Source organism: Danio aesculapii, chromosome 9 (genome assembly GCF_903798145.1).
Source record: "Danio aesculapii chromosome 9, fDanAes4.1, whole genome shotgun sequence".
Taxonomy (NCBI): Eukaryota; Metazoa; Chordata; class Actinopteri; order Cypriniformes; family Danionidae; genus Danio; species Danio aesculapii.
The window spans coordinates 41,829,876-41,851,518 of record NC_079443.1 but is presented as its reverse complement, the minus strand read 5'-3'; the positions used below and the strand labels follow the sequence as shown (position 1 = coordinate 41,851,518).

The window sequence follows — 21,643 nt, the reverse complement described above, 5'->3', positions numbered from 1 at the left end:
TTATTTTTTAAATATTTAACATCAAATCAGAATTTTCAGCTGATTTCAAGTCAGTCTTCATTACTCTAATATTCTGATTTGGTACAGAAACATTTTAGTGTAATGTTTTTGGGATCCATTTTTTTAATTAACTAATTTTATTTGAAATATATATATTTTTGGTAAGTTTTTTTTTATGCAATTTTTAATTATATTAATAATAAAATTTAAATAAAATATGAATTATCTAAAAATATATATTAACACCCCAAACTTTTAACAGTAGTGTATGTATAATACATTAAAAGTCTATATTAAGTATAAACTAGGGCTGCACGATATCGGAAAAATCTGACATTGCCCATTTTTTTCTGCGATATATATGAATTAAGTTTGATCAGATTAATTAAATAGCTCTATATTAAATATTTCATTCATTTAGATAGATTGGGATGACCAAATATTTTTCTATGCCGTGCATTTGTATAAATTATAATAAATTACAAGTAAATATAAATATACAACAGAGCAAAGATAAAGGTGAAATAAACAGTGCTTTATGGTTTTCTGGACAGTCTAATAGTATTCAGGTACAGAAATTAACAATCAAACATAAAATAGCATGGTCATCATTGTATAAATAATGTAAGAATAATAATATTTTATAATGTCTTTATCTTTTCATTTTTAATAAATGATCTAATCCTGCGATGTGACTATTGCGGATACACACTTTGCGATAACAATGCTCAAACAATAGTATATTGTGAAGCCTTAGTATAAACATATAAATCTATGTTTATTAGGGCTTTCATTAGATAATAGTCTTTAATCACATTTAATTATACCCTTTTGGTTCGAGTAATGGTGATTAATCACACAGTTATTCTAAAATTAAGTGTTGGTTTTGAATTCAATCACATGCATTTTAAATTAACATCCACATATACTTTAACACTGAAAGTCCTAGAATTTATACAGAGTTAGATTATGTAATATCGATCATATTCTTACACCATGATATTACTGTGGTAATATGTGCTTTTCCAGAATTTCGATTTGATCATTTTCCCTATTATCAACATTCATTTCTATATTTTTGGTTCAGGTCCAGACTGCTGACTCAAAGAAGTTTGACCATGAAAAGCTTAGAGATTTCATTCATTCGCACTTGCCTGACGCACGGCAGAAGGATGGAGAGGTGGGAGATCTGGTCTATGCCTTGCCACCGTACACCCCTCAAAACGCCTCCGAGTACCACTCTCTGCTTAACAGCCTGGATCAGAATCTGGACATGCTTCACCTCGGCTGCTACGGCATCTCTGACACCACCCTGGAAGAGGTAATTATCAATTGTAAATGCAGGTTCTAGACTCGTTGGGGTCTAAACCAATGACCTTCCAAAACTGCCAGAGGAAGTGGAGTTTAACTGGGATTTTTGGCATATAAAAAGGCTCACGTTTTACATTTTAGAATTAAGGTTCAAATAAGAACTGGGAGTTATTGACATAATTAAAGCAGATTTATTTGTGTGTGTGTAAACAGAAAATTTATTTATGCTGCTTGTTTTAGTCATTTAATTTTGTTAGATGAGTTGGGGGGCCTAATGTAACCTGAGATGTTACAACTTTCTATAATATTTTAAAAATTGAACACAAATGAATTTGTTTTTAATATGTTTTTGCACGAATCACATGCGTAGTTTTAATATAAATGAGTTACTGTTGTTTTTTTACAAATAGTCAAATAATTTGAGTGATTTCGATTTTCAGATTTTACATTTTTTTGTGTGTTTTGTCATCTTTATTAGATTTTAAAAGCTCTCCTTTTGTATTAAAAAGAGTAAAACTAGCCTTCTTCATTCAGTAGACAAAAACTTTGAGTAAATTTCAATGGCTGGTTTTTGATCACATGAGAAATGATATATTTATGAATAAAAATCTCTAAAGGTATAGTTCACCCAAAGCTAATTTCATAAATTGGTCATCATTTACTCACCCTACACATGTCACAAACCTGTTTGAGTTGCTTTCTTGGGTTAAAAACAAAAAGGTCATTTTTAAAAATGCTGGAAACATAACCACTGACTTTAGTATTTAGTGAGTAATCATAGTATTTGTTTTTACTTCTATGGAAGTCAGTGGTTACAGGTTTCTAACATTAAAAAAAAAAGAAACTCATAAACGTATGGAACCAATGGGTTATATGCACACAGACTTTTAATTTCAGCCAGCCAGCCTTAGTGTTTCCTGTGAACTGTCTTTTTAATTATAAAATTGTCACGTTTAAGGTCTGATTTCTTTAAAAATCAGTGGTCTTCCCTGCCTGATGGATATACGATATAAAGTGAGTCTCAGACCGGACAAGAAGAACTGCATTAAATTACATTTCCCCCACCATGTCTTTAAAATATGACAGTTTATTTTACCTCACTATTTTCAATAGAGTTTCTGTGCTAGCCGGCTGCTACTGACGGCGCTAGCAGTTGCACAGTCTTTCATCTCATTTCACGCTTGAACAACTAAATTAATGCTTACATGAAGTCTATGTAGCTGATGTATTGTAATGACATTACAACATCGATGCTGTAAAAGGAACCTTATGAAATTGAAAATAGTCACACTAAGTTTTCACCAGAAGTTTATCATTGGCTGAAAAACACTAGCTTGAAAAAGAGTAAAATGTGAGTAATTATTATTTTTTGAGTCATCCCTTTTAATTGCAAAAAGTTATTTTATGCTCCTTTGAGGTGGATTTGGACTAAAAAGGGTTACTGTGAATAATGGAAACACATTTACTAATAAAAAACTCTGATGTAGTGAAAATTACACCCATGTGACTTTGTTATGCTTGCCTTGTATAATGTTGGTTACTTGGTTACTGTCACAATCGCAAAAACAATCCAAGAATCAAAAGCCAGACAGAGCAAAACATAGAAACAAGGACATGGAACAAGGAACAATACTGAGCAAAGAATGAATGCCTCTGTGGAGCTTAAGTAGTCCATGTAATCTTTAAAAGTAGTCTTTAATACCAGATACCAGCTACCAGTTGTGTGTGGGGTGCATGATGGGATATGTTGTTCATAAAGTGACAGAATTGTAGTCCGGGTGAAGGTGAATGTTTACCAGCGATCTGCAAGCCTGAATTGATGGTGATCGCGACAGTTACTAATTCTACAGTCAGCTACTCTAACAAAATGAGTCACTTTTTTTTAGTCTTTTTTTCACAAACTTTTTTCCACTCTACTTTAGTTTGGAAATCCAGCTAATGACAACAAAACTTAGGGCCCCAAAAACCTCTTAACCTAACCCACTGCAAAAAAATGATACACTATGTTCAGATGCACTCACAAAGGTGTTGTGTTTTCTCTTAGGTGTTCCTGCAGTTGACTCGAGATGACCTGGAGCCCAAAGAAAGTGAAACCTGGTCTGTATCCGAGTCGGTTATAGAGAATGACATGTTCGCCTCAAGAGACAGCCTTTCTGAAGACTTCAACAGCATGTACCTTGGAGAGAAAGCCAGTAAGTGGTCTCTTAGGCCTATTAGTCTCTTGCAGCAATAATAGTCCCTTGACCTGTACTTTCCCAATTACCTCCTGGAAAATTGTGAACTGTGGGAGAAATCTTATTAGTTATAAATCTCTCTCTCTCTTTATCTGTCTATCTATCTATCTATCTATCTATCTATCTATCTATCTATCTATCTATCTATCTATCTATCTATCTATCTATCTATCTATCTATCTATCTATCTATCTATCTATCTATCTATCCATCTATCCATCTATCCATCCATCCATCCATCCATCCATCCATCTATCCATCCATCCATCCATCTATCCATCTATCCATCCATCTATCCATCCATCCATCCATCCATCCATCCATCCATCCATCCATCCATCCATCCATCCATCCATCCATCCATCCATATTATTATATTCTATGCAGATGTATACTGTCCTACAAAAACATCCTATTAATTTTAAAAGTATGGATTCTTTTCAAACAGACCTATTCAAGACCAATTCAATTTATATAGCCAAAAAACTAAATATTGCAAAGGAGTTTTTATTCAGTATTATTGTTTGTCGTCGGTACACAAAGTTGTTTTTAATAATCTTTCATAAATTGTGTCCATTATATGTGTTTGTGCATCATACTGGGTTAATTTGAATAATATAAATGGTTTTAAAATATTGCACTTAATTAACCCTTCTGTTGACTTACGGGCCAAAATTACCCTGGTACCATTTGAACAGGAAAACGAACCTAAACAAGGTTTTTTTTTATCTTGAAGTTTGGTGACTTTTTTTATGACCCCAACATTAGAAAAAAGGAGAAATTTTCTATCTTCATATTTTCATGAAGGCTGTACACATTTAGGGTTGTTCTTCGGCTTCCATCCATAAAGCACACTCCAACACATACTACTTCACACACACCCTCAAACACTCATACACAGACAATAAGAATATGTTGCTTTAACTTTTATGAATACTGCCTTCCTAAAAACATTTTACACTTCACTTAAGTTAAAAATGAGTGTTGCCCCCTGATTAAACACTGATGAGAAACTCCACCCTAATGAGACAAAACTTAGACATTTACAGAGTTTGTAATGAAGATGAAGTTGTTTCTTCATGCAAAATAGATTTGAGGACTGAAATGAAAATAATTAGCTTTATTTTAGAGATTTAGTGAAGGCAGGGAATTTTTTGCATGAAAGGTTATCAGTGTAACTAGAATTCTAGCACAACAGGAGTTTTTAGAAATTTGTAGAATTTTGCTGTAATTTTGTCATTTCTCTATGAGAGAAGTTCTATTTGAAATGGTCTCCTCTTTTTCCCTCTTCTAGGCCTCACAGGGAACTCAACTGTGCGTGGATTTGCTTTGGGTGTTCAGCGTGTGATGGCCATGTTGCTGAAGCGCGTGCATCACTCCAGGAGGGACTGGAAGGGGCTTTTCTCCCAGGTGCTGTTGCCTGTACTCTTTGTAATTGCTGCCATGGGCTTGGGCTCCATCAAGAGTGATCTTCAGCATTTTCCTGAGATTGTGCTCTCTCCTGCGCTCTACCACGTTGATGAACAGTACGCCTTCTTCAGGTCAGACTCACTTTACTTACCTGTGATTCAGAAATAGCTTTGATTTAGTTTAAATGTGGGTACTGCTGAGCTATAGGTTATTGTACTTGTTTTAGATTCTAGTAATCTGTTCACTTGCATTCATGTATAATCAGAGTGCCTTGCGATGTTGTGTCGAATGCTTGTATTTTATTATATTTTCTGGGAATCAAACCTATGACCTTGGAGTTGCTAGTTGAATTGTAATGCTGCAGGAATGTAATGCTAATCTGATCATAGATAAAGCTGATACTGATAATAATGCATAATGAGAATGCTGTTTGTACTGGGTGATAAAGAAAGGGAAAACAATGAAAAATATAAATGATACAAATAGCAAAAATGCATTTTACACTTAACAGTTTAAAAATTTCAGACCTTTTTTCCAAATTGTTTTATTACACAAATGGAATAGTTATATTTAATTATAAAAACCTATACTAAAAGCAGTATGTAGGGTATTAAAAGCAGTATTTACATATGATATATACACTACCGGTCAAAAGTTTGGGGTTAGTCTTTTTCATGTTTTTTTAAAGAATTATTCAGTTTTTTTTTAAAGATTATTCTGTTCATCAAGGCAGCATTTCTTAAATGTGCAAAATCTTTAAATTGTTAATTATTTATTAAAATGTTATTAACTGCTTCCTTATTTTATGTAGTTTCAAATGAAATTATTACTCCAGTTATTATTGCATTTATTATTATTATTATTATTATTATTATTAATAATAATAATAATAATAATAATAATAATAATAATAATAATAATAATAATAATAATAATAATAATAATAATTTAATAATTATTTTAATAATTTAATAATAATAATAATAATAATAATAATAATAATAATAATAATAATAATAATAATAATAATAGACAGATTTCTAAAGGATCATTTGACTGAAGATGGGAGTAATGAAGCTGAAAATTCATCTTTAAAATCACTGGAATAAATGATTAAGTTAAATGATAAACTTCTTTTGAACAGTTCTTTTTATAGTGCAATAAAATTTCACAGTTTTGCAATTTGTACTGTATTTTTGATGAAATAAATACTGCCTTTGTAACTCGAGGACGCTGAACAACGGAGATGAGGATCCATGTGCAGTTTTATTAAGAAGTAGGGATGGCTGACGTGAAACTGACGTTTTGACACAATGTCGAGATCCCGAAGCGCAAGAGTTTCGAAACATTGCACCAAAGCATGATTCAAAACACCCAAGTCACGTGACTAAGGTGGTTTGAAACACACAGGTCACGTGACTAAAGCGACTCAAATCATCAGTCATTTCAGTGGTGTTTCGAGACCTGGCGATCTGCGTTTGACTGACAGGGTTGGAAAAAAACCCTATCTCAAGTAGCGGATTGTGCTTGTGGACAGATTAACTGTGCTGCAGATGGCCTGAGTTCAATTCTCGACTTGTACAAATACTCTGAAATTATGACTTGATGTATTTTATTAATGTTACTTTTTATGACCAAAACAAGACATATTTATACACAAAGTGTTCATTCGGGTGTCAGACCAATGTTACAGTTTTTCTCAGTGGCTTTTGTGCATTTCTCACAACTCTATTTACATTTGCACAACAGTTAATGCATTTCTCAAAACAAATAGTGATTTGTGCACATCATAGTAGCAGTTTCTCATTCCTTCCAACGAATTGCAAATGCTTTTAGACATGCATCAATTGCTTTCATACAACTCTCTGCTGTTTATAACATTGTCATTTGCTTATGTCATGTCAGTCAAAATTAACTAAACTTGTGAATGCTGAATAGTCATTCCATATAAAACTATCAGTCCTCATTTCATTACTTGAGTCATTACATACAAAAACCTTAGCTCCAACTTCCTTCAACACACCTCCCTGGAGGTTTCTAGTATACCTAAAAAGAGCTTAATTAGCTGGTTCAGTTGTGTTTAATTTGGGTTGAAACTAAAACAAGCAGGACACCGGCCCTCCAGGACCAAGGTTGGACACCCCTGGTCTAGTCTATTATTATTAGTGTATTGTGTATTGTATTATTGTCTTAGTCTATTGACTAATTTGTACATGTATTTATCATAATTTTAGTTGTGTTTTTATGTATGTACAGTTGAAGTCAGAATTATTAGCCCCCTTGAATTATTAGCCCCCCTCCTGTTAGTTAATATTTCACTAGATATTTTTCAAGACACTTCTATACAGCTTAAAGTGACATTTTAAGGCTTAACTAGGTTAATTAGGTTAACTAGTCAGGTTAGGATAATTAGGCTAGTTATTGTATAACGATGGTTTGTTCTGTAGACAATCGAAAAAAATAAAGCTTAAAGGGGCTAATAATTTTGACCTTAAAATGGTGTTTAAAAAATTAAAAACTGCTTTTATTCAGAGAGTTTCTCCAGAAGAAAAAATATTATCAGGCATACTGTGAAAATTCTTTTGCTCTGTTAAACATCATTTGGTAAATATTTAAAAAAGAAAACAGAATTCGAAAGGGGGGCTAATAATTCTGACTTCAACTGTATGTATTATATAATCACTTTAAGTTTTTATGCATTGTTTTGCTATAATTGACAAGTATATAATTGCTGAATATATAAATATATATGTAATACCTCACCAAAATGCATTATTTCTACTGTATTGTGGTTTATTATTGACTAATCTTAAAAATAAAATGAATTAAAGTTTATATACTTAATATTTCTGTCCGCAGCAATCAGAATCCCAACACCAGCCGTTTGGTAGACACTATGATGTCCTATCCAGGCATTGACCACGTGTGCATGACAGACCCCACAGATTCGTGAGTAATCATCCACATGTCTTAGTGTGCAGTTCAGCACTCTGAGCTCAGTAATCAGACCGCAGGCCTCTATAAGCCACCAGTGATTACATATCACAGCATCAGCTCACCTGGCCACTGCAAATGGCTTTCATTTCCAGCCGCCTATGATTTCAGCTCCTCTGATCTTTGCAGGTCTGCTCCTAAGCTCTGGTCAGCATCTCTTTAGCCGAGCACTGAGACTCTGAAACTCTCTCTGCTCGTAAAAAAGTGGGTCTTCTTCTGTTTCTGGTCAATTTCATCGCACTAATGTGCCACTTTCAGTTTCCTATCACTGTTTTTTATCACGCTGTTTTCCCATCTCTGCTCATCTTAGTCTTCTTCCTCTGCGCGTAACTCGCTCACAAACACGTTCCTGCTTTTTTTTCCCTTCTGTGTTTTTCCATTTCTCTCGTTCACCCACACATCTGAAAGTGCTGCCTTTTGTAATTTCTCTGTAAGAGCTTATAACAATGCTTCTGTATAGGGGCGTGCATCTCACATAATAGCTCTCTTTTTATTTTTTTAACTGAGATTCACCAAAGAATCATTTGCATTTCCTTTTTGTATGATCGATTTTCTCACTGACATCTTCAAAATAATCATCACACTGCTTGAAGTGTTTCTCACATGTCGAATATTGTGTGCTCCTTCTTTTTTTACTGTGAAAAAACATCTTTTTCCTCCCTCCACAGTGTTTGTAAAGGAAGACCTTCGACAGGAAGTCAGACGTGGGTCTCCAGAGGCAACAGCTCTGCTACATTTACCACCTGCAAGTGTAGTAACCAAGTGCAGGTGGGTCAAACAGAGCATAACCATCACAAAGCAAACAACATTATCACATATCCTCAACGATGTGGATCTCCGGCAATTTAAATATTGATAAAGATCATTAGTGTTCTGCTAGCGTGAAGGGGATTGTTGATCGCTGCGGGGTTGCGCGCCCTTCAGCATTGATTTGAGAATGCCTTTTACATTTATTTCCTGACTTTGAATCAAGGTGGAAAAGAGAATCGATGCTGAATCAAAATGAAAGTCGGAAGTGGACACATTGGTTGATTAATAATTAATAATTAAACATCTGTCTGTCTGTCTGTCTGTCTGTCTGTCTGTCTGTCTGTCTGTCTGTCTGTCTGTCTGTCAGTCTGTCAGTTCGTCCGTCCGTCTGTCTATTTATCTCTCTGTCCATCTCTCTATTTATCTATCTATCCATTTTTCTATTTTATCTGTCTATCTGTTGAATAAAGGAGGAAAAGAGAATCAATGCTGGATCAAAATAAGAGTCGGAAGTGGACACATGGGTTGATTAATAATTAAACATCTGTCTGTCTGTCTGTCTGTCTGTCTGTCTGTCTGTCTATCTGTCTGTCTGTCTGTCTGTTGGTCCGTCAGTCTGTCAGTTCGTCCGTCTGTCTATTTATCTCTCTGTCCATCTCTCCATTTATCTATCTATCCATCTTTCTATTTTATCTGTCTATCTGTTGAATCAAGGAGGAAAAGAGAATCAATGCTGAATCAAAATAAGAGTCGGAAGTGGAGACATGGGTTGATTAATAATTAATAATTAAACATCTATCTATCTATCTATCTATCTATCTATCTATCTATCTATCTATCTATCTATCTATCTATCTATCTATCTATCTATCTATCTATCTGTCTGTCTGTCTGTCTGTCTGTCTGTCTGTCTGTCTGTCTGTCTGTCTGTCTGTCTGTCTGTCTGTCTGTCTGTCTGTCTGTCTGTCTGTCTGTCTGTCTATCTTTCAACCAAGGAAAACTGTTATGTTTAAGGGAGACATGTTTTAAGGGAGTTATGTTTAACTGTAGACATAATTAGTAAATGAACTATGTAATTGATGTTTTGCCACCAAAATTTGCCCAATTTTCTGCTGTGTGCTGTTTCTTATGTCTTTCAATTAATTTAGCAAATTCTTCTTCGGGCTAAATTACACATCAACATGCATGAATTTTTTAAAAAAGAAAATTGATTTACTATTGTGCAGCATTGATACCTCATGTTTGAAATGGCACCTAAAAACCTTGTGTTTTATTTATTGTGTAATTATTATTTTAAGTGATTTAATATGAATATTTCTCAATCCCAATTGCATCACTTTTTATTTTTTGGAGGACAAAACAGCAACACAAATAATTGTTTGGAGGATATTTTGTGGTTATATGTAGCAAAACAATTTGGTTGCTGACTGGTTTAATTTTTTTCCCCTCACGGTTATTCAAGTTAACTTTAAGGGATTTAGCGTAATTTAGAGAAATATGTCAACTGAGGAAAAACAATTACATGTTAGGGAGTAAATAGGCGTAATTAGTCAAGTTAATGATGTAATAAATCATGTTTTGCCACCAAATTTGTGTTGTCAAAATCTGCCATTTCTCTGGAATTTCAGTTTAGCTTTTTTAACTGATGAAGGCTCACAGCCGAAACCTTTCGTTTTATCTTTTCTCCTGTGATTCATTAAATAAATGAATGAGTGGGGGCCTTTTTGGTACTTGTTCAACTTCTTTTGCAAGTTGTTAAAGATACAGAATGTAACTTTTGTTTACATTATTATTATTATTTAAAAAAATGTACACGCTATAGAGATTAATGAATAAACTGCATGCTTCCTGTGGAAGAGTGTTGTAAACATCTCATCTGTTTATGGATAAGACAAGTCGTTCAGATAACCTAAAATAGATCAAATATAAATATTTTATAGGCTTACCATAGTGAGACAAGATAAGACAAAAACACAGGCAGATGGATTCACTCAAATATACTAATGCTCTTTTGAAGCTGCTCTTTTAACTGTTCAAATAACTCAGCTTAAAACTACTGCTGTCAAATGATTAACCGCGATTAATCCCATCCAAAATAAAAGTTTGTACATGTGTGTGTGTGTGTGTATATATATATATATATATATATATATATATATATATATATATATATATATATGTATATATATATATATGTATATGTATATATATATATATATATATATATATATATATATATATATATATATATATATATATATATATATATATATATATATATATATATATATACCAAAATATTTACATATATATTTATTTTTATATATAATTAATATTAACTTTATATATATATAGTTAACTTAAAACTATGGGTGAAGTATATTAAATGCATTTAGTAAATTTTTATTCTTTTACATTCTCCTTACAATTTTTTTAAAGAGAAACAACAGCACAAAGACCTGACTTCAAATGATCTGTAAACAATATCAGGAAATCTTCATATTTCCTTTAGTTAATTTTTGTTACATGCAGCTTTGATTTCAGAATTTGACTGAATCCTTTATAATGGTGTCTCTGTAAAATAACGCTCCCTTTTCTGTCTCTTTCAGTCATGTCCGGCACAGGGTTACGATCCACCTCGCAAAAGATGTGCGTCATCCCAGATCGTCTATAACCTTACGGGCGTCAACATTGAAAACTACCTGCTGGCTACTGCCAATAACTTCATCAGAGACAGGTGAATGCTCAATCTGACTGCACAAATCATTTCACAGCATTAAGCTAATCCCACAAGGTAATTTCTTCATGTCACAAAGTTCAAAATACAGCGAGGTGGAATATTAAGGAATTTATGAACTGCTGGTAGGCTGATTAATAATTAAAGAGGAAGCACTTCAGTTTATCCTGTCTTTACCATGGCATTTCCGACCAGCTGACATTTTCCATCCTAGTCAAATAGCACACAGCACTGGGGCGTGCTGCTGGCATGAAAGTGCTTTATTACACCTAAAATAGTAAGTCTAGCATTCATTATTCATACATTGCTCTTCCAAAAAATTTAATAAAATACAAAGCAGACTCTGCTCTATGTGGTGGTGAAAATAAGTAATAAAAAACAGGTAAATCACAGCTCTAGCAAGACACTCAGAGAGAATTGAACAAATGTATAGAAGTGTTCAAATGAAGTATTTAGTATCAAAACACTATATTTACTGCATAAATAATGTGAGAAATAACCTAAAATCCATTTAAAGTTACTAAAAAGTGATTGAAACTACTTTTTAACCTAATCACACTCTTCATGCCAGATAAATAAGATCTAGCCCCGGACACCAGATCTTGTCAGAAAATGTCTGTTTCTCTGGGTCTCCAGACAACAAGCCAGCAAAGCCACCCAATACCCAAACCTGTTAACCAGTATTTAACTGAATTAACAGTCACCTATCGATATAGAAGTTGACTGAGAAGGATAGAGAGGAGCAGAAGCAGGAGATGAAGTAATGATGATGAAGAAAGAGCAGAATTTATTGAATAATTTTAGTTGCGTGTGTTTCAATGCTCAGATTTCGTTTGACCTGGATAAATCCAACAAGTGTTATTATACCACAAGCAACAGCAATGGAAAAAAACTGCTTCACGACATTGTCCAAAGACAATACAGTCCTTGAAATGGAGACATTCTCTTATCTCTTACTCATGAAAACAAGTGTCGCTTGAATCCACACAGTTATAAGATTATAATAATATGGAAAATTTTAAATAATATTAAAGCAATAATTATAGGAAAATAATAATAATAATAATAATAATAATAATAATAATAATAAAATATAAAAACAATAAAATGACAAATAATAATCAAATCATTAACTAATGATCAATAAAATGATATAATGATAATTATATAAATGATTAATGATCATATGATTAAATAAAAAAATTAAACGAAGAATGAATGAATATAGATGAATGAAATGAAACACAACACAAATGAATGGTTGTTTTCTTGAAAAAACACACACATAAGTTTGCTTCAAGGATTCTCAGATCCTTAGTTAGATTCTTCAGAATGCACGGACCACATAAATAAATGCACAAATGCATAAATGGGGTCAAAATGACCCTTATTGCATTTTGAAGGAAAAAAAAACACGTAAAGAATAGAACATTTGCAACCAGTGTACTCAAAGTTTAAAGATTTGTTCAATCCAAGTCTAAAACAGTTTTGAGCTTATTCATTTTCCATTTCTGTTAGGTCAGACTACGTTCACAGTGTTAACAAACACGTGGTCAGATGTATTTAAACACCCGAAAAAGACCAGCTACACATACTGACCTACAGTATACTTGCATGACATCAAAAAAGGTTGATTTTGATGGTCCATTTGTTGAATTTATGTTACATTGTGTCTACATGCTAACTAATTCTCATTACATTAAAAGTAGACTGTTAGGGTTAGGGTTAGTGCAAGTTGACATGTACTTGCAAAGTTTCTTATAGTCAGTAAATGTCTATTGAAGGAGCAGTATCAACAGATATTAAGCAGACAGTCTACTAATACTCAAATGGACCATCAAAATAAAGCCCCCCATTCATTTGTAAGTCTTGTAACACTGGTTGGTTCATTCAATGTTGCTTGTGCGTCAAATTAAAAGTATGTAAAGTGTGACTAAATAAAAGGAAAGGTTCTCCATGCAATCAAAGCACAAGTGATCACAAGAGTGCATGTTAACCTCTGGTGAATTTGATAACCTGCCTTGACTAGGCATGGCAAGTTTATTTATATAGCACAATTTATACACAATGGTAATTTAAAGTGCTTTACATAAACAGGAATAAAAGAGACAAGTATAAGAAAATAAAAACAAATAATAAAAATGATTTAAAACTGATAAAATGTATTATAACAGGTTATAAAAGAATGAAAATGAATAGAAAGACATAATAGTGCAATCTGTCGGATGTAGCACAGTGCTTATTCAGTAAAGGCACAGCTAAACAGATGTGTTTTCAATCTGGATTTGAATGTGCCTAATGTTGGAACACATCTGATCATTTCTGGAAGCTGATTCAGCAGCATGGGGCGTAGTAGCTAAAGGTGGATTCACCCTGCTTTGACTGAACTCTTCGAATTTGGAATTTACTTGATCCTAAAGATCTGAGTGATCTGTTAGGTTTATATTCAGTGAGCTGTAATGTATTGAGGTCCTAGGCCATTTAGTGATTTATAGACAAGTAGTAATACTTTAAAATCTATTCTGAATGTAACTGGGAGCCAGTGTAAAGACCTGAGGACAGGTGTGACGTGCTCTGATTTTCTGGTTCTGGTCAGAATCCTAGCAGCAATGTTCTGGATGAGTTGCAACTGTCTGACTGTGTTTTGGGAAGGCCAGTGAGGAGTCCATTACAGTAATCCACCCTGCTGCTGATAAAAGCATGAACAAGTCCTCACTGGAAACAAAGCATCTAATTCTTGCAGTGTTTTTGACATGATAGTATGCTGATTTACTTACTGCTTTGACATGACTATTGAAACTCAGATCTGACTCCAGAATCACACCAAGATTCTTGACCTTATCTCGTTGTTTGACCCCTAGAGCCAAGGTACTCATTCACCTTGAGAACCTAGGCATGGGATAAGCGGTTTTGAGGTTTACTGTGGTTTGGAAAGGTCAAGGTTTTAAAACTGATCACATTTTCTGTTATACCGTTCCTGTGGTATATGTAAGATTTTTTGTACATGTTTAATGGCAATTTTATTTAGTTTTTTAGAGCAACAGTATCTCCAGCAGAAAAAGACCCTCCACATCAAGAGCTATTGATCAGCCCCATGATTTAGTAAATATTTAAAAAGAAATTGCGTATGTACCAACATCCAAGCATGCTATAGACCTAACAGACCTTACTTTATATCCAAAGAAAAGAAAGATCTCCAAAGATGCCTCTTCAAGTTGTAAAGAAATCTGTGTTTTGAAACTAATGAAGACAGCTGAAGTCAATAATTTATTTGAATTATTTAGCCTGACACATTTACTATTCAAAAATATTTTAAATCTTTCTTAAAATAAAATAAATTGTCTTCCATGGGAAAAAGAGTTGTTGTTTTTTACCCAGAGATTTCAAAAGAACATATTTTAGAGCAGTAATCACAAAACCCTGATACTGTGAATGCGTGCTATTTTTGTCCAAGGTTATCATACTGTCAGAATCTTATACCGGCCTTTGACTGACTGCTTATAATTGGATCACTGAAAATGTACAGTGGGATTGTCATAAATGTGTACAACATGTGAACAGAGTGTTATACCAGCCAGGATTAATGTATGCTTTTTTGTGCTTTGTTTCAGATATGGAGGCTGGGAGTTTGGGAAGCCTCTTCCCATTGATCTTAAGATGGACATGTTAGACGTGCCAGCAAACAGAACCCTTAGTAAGGTAATTTGGATGAGTGATATAACATTGCCCCAATGGCAAAGTGGCTCATTGTCCGAGCGTAGCAGTTTATGTAGACACTAACAGGCTCGGTTCCAAAATCAAGTAAGTTGCCACGTAGGCAGCATTTTAATGCATCATAATCACCCTTCTGATGCGAAAGCTGTTCCAAAAGGTAGGCTGCGAAATTACATTGCTTTCGAAAACTAAAATTGTTAAAGCAGTATTGCACGAGTACTTGAAACATTGCATTCTTTATGGTGAAAAATCTTTTTAAAGAATGAAAGTAAAGATCCTTCATTACTAAAAGTTGATTCTAAGCTTGCATTTATTTTTCCCCCAACAGTTATGTTTATATTTAAGCAGTTTGGAATAACGTATTGTTAGTTTCCACGATTAATCAATATAGCTCAGGAACAGAGCCTTAGACTGACTTTTTCATTGCCATTATGATGGATTGTGTTAATATTTGTGTTCACACAGGTTTGGTATAATTCAGAAGGTCACCACTCTATGCCTGCCTACCTCAACAGCCTTAACAACTTCTTCCTGAGATCCAGTTTGCCACCTGAGAAACGATATCAATATGGTTAGCTAAATCTCTCTCTCTCTCTCTCTCTCTCTCTCTCTCTCTCTCTCTCTCTCTTTCTCTATCTCTCTCAGTACTTTAAATGTCCCGTAAATTGCTGATGAATCTGATGTTTGACATAATCTCAACCGAAACACGAAGAGAGGGTGGGACATAATGTAGCTCCTCCCCTTTTTAAAAACACCCAATAGTGTTTTGTTTTAGAACTGCTCTGCCAGTGAGGGTCATTGAGCTCAAATGCATCAAATGAAAAGCAAATGAGAAGTGTATTGAAGGGAGAGGGACATGTCAGATACTAGAGAGCATTTGTTTGGTTATGATTTGATCATGCAGGGGTTGATGTGTGACTACAGACGACTACATTAGTCTGCATTGAGTTCCTTACTTTTCTTTTATACCGCCGCGTACGCATCACATTGACTTTTCTGCTCACTGCGCGCGAAACAATAACCACCAACCAATGAGAGTGATTGTAAACGCAAGAAAGATGATTGGTTGAAAATATTGTTCAGGACCAATAGTTAAACGTGAATTTTACTTTAACTAGCGCATGACCACCGTCAAGCTTGCACACACACAATCCACACTGCATTCACTGCGCTCATTCTCTCTCTCACACACACACACACACACACACACACACACACACACACACATGCAGGTATTCACTGCGCACAAGTTAATGCCGAATCAATTAAAATACATACTGGAAAGAAAAATACAAATATCTGACATTTGCACAGGAACAGGATCCGGCAAGATCCTGCTCAAATTAAGCACTGATTTATATACATTTGTTATTTATAATGTCCCGCTGGGGCAACTTAAACAACTTAAAAATGTTTTTTGAAGTGTTGTGAATGAAGCGCACTGAGAAAAATGTCCGTGTGTGCCCAATAGAAACGAGGCAGCCAGCAGGCAGGGAGGAAAACACTCCATGGCGACGCTACTGTAACTTTCACTCATTGGGAAATGTTTCTCTTTCTGCGTCAGGCCCAGCCAATGTCCCGCCCCGAGAGCCATATACCTCACCGTGATTGGTGGGTTCGTTCAGCTACACACACAAAACTGTAAAGTGCTATACATATCAAACTCGCGGGCCGCACTGACATTAAACTTTCAAATTAAGGCGGGGGCCACAAACTATCATCCCACAGGCCACGTGGTTGAGACCCCTGCTGTAGTGTGAAGTGAGGTAAATAAAACCATTGATCCATTTAGGTGCAAGTGATGAACTACAAACTTTACATGTTTATATCAGTTTTATATCTTCTAAATGCAAATTTTGGCACAGTTTTGGAGCACACTAGCTTATAGATATATTAAAAAACTAAAGTTAAAAGTTCATTTCTCAAAGCGCTTTACATACAAATCTAGACAACACACATAAAAGATAGCACAATAAGATTAAGACAGATTATTTAAAAGCAATCCTAAACAAGAAGGTTTTATGTAAAATTGTACAAAAAGCCGGAGACTTTGCATTCCTAATGTCAACTGGAAGAGAATTACATGGAGTATAATAAGAAAATGCCCTGTCAGCCCTGGATCACAGACGAGTTTTAGGAACAACTAGGAGAGACCCGTTCTGAGAAGATCAGCAAGTTATTGTGGTGCAAGTTTATACAAAGGAAGCATAGGTTATTAAAGCTATAAATTAGAAATAAAAAAAATCATAATCTATGCGATACTTAACAGGCAGCCAGTGCAACTTCTTTAATGTTGGGATAATATGCTTGCCTAACCTTACCCCAGTTAATAATAATAATTAATTTGGAGTCACTAGCAAGAAGAGCATTGCAAAAACAGGGTGTCTTAAAAGGTAAAACGGGGGTCTTAAAAGGTATTAAAAGTTGATTAATCAATGTAGAGAATTTTAAGGCCCTTAATAAGTATTTAAAAGTCTTACATGCTATTTTGCAAGGTATTAAATTTTATATCATATTTAACTATGTATTGTATGGTTGTCTGCTAAAGTTTCCCGGAATTAAATCTGCGAATATTAGGATGCTGTGTAGTGAAATCAATGAAATCCTGCTAGATTTGACATCATGCTGCTTTGTTTACTGCAGTAACCAAAGCAACACCATTATTTCTGCAGTTTTATTGGTGCCAACCTGCTGAATAAGCTAGATTTAATAGATTTTTATTCAGGATATGAATGATGTTTTAGTTTTGGATTAGTTTCTTACATTAATATTAGTATATATGCTGTAAGTTAAAATCTCACCAGTGTTTCCGGTTGAAACCTAAAGTGGTTATAAGGTCTTAAAATGTACGGAAAGAGTCTTAAAAAAGGTCTTATTTCCCTCTCCGATTCCTGTAAATACTCTAAAAACAGAAGAGGTAATCAAACAGAAAAGGACAACATGGGTCGGATACGTGCAATGTTCCTTAGATGTATGAAAGATGTCTTAATGGTTATCTGTTACATTTTAAAATATTTTTAAATAAATGCTCTATCCATCAAAACATCCTGAAATATTTGCCACCCTTGCCCTTTGAGACTGTACAAATGTAATGTCACCACCCTCAGACAGGGGGCAGTGTGTCTGTTCTGTCTCTCGCCATGAAGCAGAGTGGTCTGAATGCTAATTAGAGGTGCTGAGAACTAAAATGAAGGAATAGAGCTGGTCTTATTTCAACACTGCCAGTCTGGCCCAGTGGCTGAGATTCACTGTCCGCCTCCAGGCAAGATTAATGCAATCCCAGCAGTCAATAATGGAAAAGGGGGGATGCATTCATTCAAATGTAGCCGGTGAACTCAAAACAGAGCATAAATTCAGCAAAGGTTCATGGGAGGAGTAGATTGCTGGTCACGTGTTTGCCAGGCATATATTGTCATTCTCTTGTTCTAAAATCTCTCTCTCTCTCTCTTTTTATTTTGTTTTTACAGCTATCTCCATATCCAGCCATCCTTACCCTGGCCAAGTGCAAGACGAGGATCTCATGTAAGAGAACAAACACACACATATGCAAGCATGCACGTCCTTCTGTCTGGCAGCTAAAGCTGATTAAGTACTCAGTGGGACCAAATACAGACTGAACGTATTAGTTGGGCCGGTACCAAATCACAGACCCAGTGGTGGGGAAAAGAAAGCAATCAACCAAATGATGGGCTTTAGATAAGATATGCAAACATTGCTCTGACATTTTCATTCTAGTGGAGCACTTGAACTAATGTAATTTGACTCCTGTATTTACTCCTCTTTGATTTTTTCCCTGAGCTTGGCTTATTGATTACTAACCCAATATAATGTGTGTTTACTCTGAAGGTGGTTCGGAGGTTAATTGATTCAACGTTGCCACCCAAACATGCTTGTGTTTTGAACACTGTCGGCAACCATGCCTAAATTTGAAAGACACGCTCTGTAAAATGAGCTCAATTGTTTCGGTCTCACAGCTGGGATGAGGTTGGCTTGACGCCTGTGCTGCTTAGGCCTGAGAAAGAGATTTCTTGAGAATGGAGAAGACATGCAGAGAAGGCAAGAAAATGAAGAAGAATAGGTTGGCTACTTCTGCAAGTAGTAGGAAAAGAAGCTAAAAGTGATGCATTCATTTACCAGGCACTTATATCAAAAGCAAAGTGCCTTAAAGGCAAGTCAAAGCACTTGGCGGTCATGTTGGTAACAGCCTCAGGCTGCTGTTTCAAGTACAAATAGAGTGCTGCAGGAATGAGTCCTGAAGCTCAGATACAAGTTCGCATTTATGAACTTCCGGGTTCATTCTTCGTCATGGGATTTTTAAAAATGGGTTTTTGAAAATAAAGCCTTTGTTTAACACAAGATCAAGGCATTGGCGTAAATTTAATTTAACAGTAGGGGGGACAATAAATATAACATTTCATATGAGCAATTTTTGAAGGGGACACAAATAATACAGTCAAATTGTACTAATAATTGTAAGTTGTCCCCACAGTGAAATCTTTGCTTCTATCATTATTTTTGTTTAGGGAAGGGTGTGGGTGGGTCAGTTGGTAAGTCAGAGACAGCAAAGGAGAGCTGGTGAGAGATGGATCTTTTTTTTCCACTCATTGATATTTCTGTTGGTTTGACACGCTTCATGAGCAAGGAAATGTTAAAAGTTAAAAAAAGACAGAACAGAAATTGATTATACAAAAAAAATTAAGAGAATCGATTTATTTACAGTGAATAAAATACCCTACTTACTGGAGTATAACATTAGCCGAGTCGTAGCCACACACCTGACTCATGTGTTTGTAGAGCAGGTGAGATGAACTGAGAGAGCAGGCAGTGGGCCAAACCAATGTGATGAAGGGGAGTGGGATTTAACTGGGAGTGCACTGGCATTGTTGTCTTGTGGCTGCCGTTGCATCATCCAAGTGGATGCTGCACACTGGTGGTGGTGTGGAGAGACCCCCCTCGTGATTGTGAAGCGCTTTAGGTGTATGGCCATACACAATAAATGCACTATATAAATACACATTACATTACATAACATTACATTAACTCTCAGATGCCCCCCTGGAATCAGGGTATTTTTACAAAAATCTAAAAGCCATTGGGCCACCTTTATTTTTGTAAACAAGAATGATGCTATGCCAAAATGTTTAATTTTAATCTTATTGACTAAACTTTGTCTTATTCACCTTGTTCTTTCACATAAGAGTGCAACGTTATTGGCTCAAGACTTTTATTCACTGCCATTGATCTTTAGCCTTAAATAAACTGTTCAATATTCAAATTAATGTTGCAAACTGGCATTTGCTTATTGCATATTTTTTATTTTTATGTACAATCGTTAACACACTTTGGTTAAGTTTGACCACCTACTGCCCGTCATTAGTCCTAGTCGATCCCCCAAAGGCAAATGAATCAGAGGTCCAAAGGCATTCCTAGAAAAGAGCTTACTTACATGGCTATTTTAAGACTAATACCATTAATCAAAAAACATTTTAGTGAACTCAAATAAAATGTTAAAAATTACAATAAATGAAAAACTAAAACTAAACGAAATAAACTGAAAAACTAAACAAACAAACAAATAAATAAATAAATAAACAAATAAATAAATAAATATATAAATGAATGAATAAATAGATAAATAAATAGATAAATAAATAAATAAATAGATAAATAAATAGATAGATAGATAGATAGATAGATAGATAGATAGATAGATAGATAGATAGATAGATAGATAGATAGATAGATAGATAGATAGATAGATAGATAGATAGATAGATAGATAAATGAATAAATGAATAAATAGATAAATAAATAAATAAATAAATAAATAAATAAATAAATAAATGTGTTTAGAGTTAACAAGCACTCATTGTGGTGGGAAATATGACATGCAGCTGTTTAGAGAAACTTTTTTTTTGCAGCCAAGCACTTCAGTCAAGCACATGATTTTATATATAATACATTTCTATACAGCCCTAATGACATCTGATTGGCTAATGGCAGACATATTTTTGAAATTATAGTCTTGATTCTGACCAATTTGATTAAAACTGTCTAAGAAGGAAATATGGCACAATGAAAATTTACTGTTACCTTGTTTCATCTGTAAAATTATTTTCAGCTTCAGCCGTGACCCTTGGTGATTCATAAAAGTTGATGTCTAAAAAAAAATACAAATACATACAAAACAAAATGAATACCCGAGGCTCCTAATGATCCATTAAGGTATTATGAAGGTAAATGATTGGTCTGTGCAAAAATCATTATTAAAGGCCACGTTTAACAGCCTTTATTGACAAGTAAGGCTGCGATACAAAGTTTCACAATTATCCAGAAAAGTTTGAAGCTGTAGAGAACAAGTATGATCTAGGTAGTTTATCCCTTGACTTCAGTGGTCAGCCAACCGAGTCCTGAATATAAAGTGATTCTGGCTTCTGCATTCACACCCGACTCTCTGTGGTATAAGTCTTCTGCCCTTCCATGAGATCGCTTC

General features: G+C 34.6%; 1 protein-coding gene across 1 annotated transcript in view; it reads left to right on the top strand.

Annotated features, from left to right (window-relative positions):
• abca12 (ATP-binding cassette, sub-family A (ABC1), member 12) overlaps window positions 1-21,643 on the top strand; it is a 165,646-nt gene that overhangs the window by 117,373 nt on the left and 26,630 nt on the right. The window contains 9 exon segments of the mRNA XM_056466074.1: window positions 1,088-1,321; window positions 3,356-3,503; window positions 4,840-5,086; window positions 7,815-7,904; window positions 8,618-8,717; window positions 11,309-11,436; window positions 15,048-15,135; window positions 15,616-15,721; window positions 18,618-18,672. Of these exon segments, the coding sequence (XP_056322049.1) occupies window positions 1,088-1,321; window positions 3,356-3,503; window positions 4,840-5,086; window positions 7,815-7,904; window positions 8,618-8,717; window positions 11,309-11,436; window positions 15,048-15,135; window positions 15,616-15,721; window positions 18,618-18,672 (1,196 nt within the window).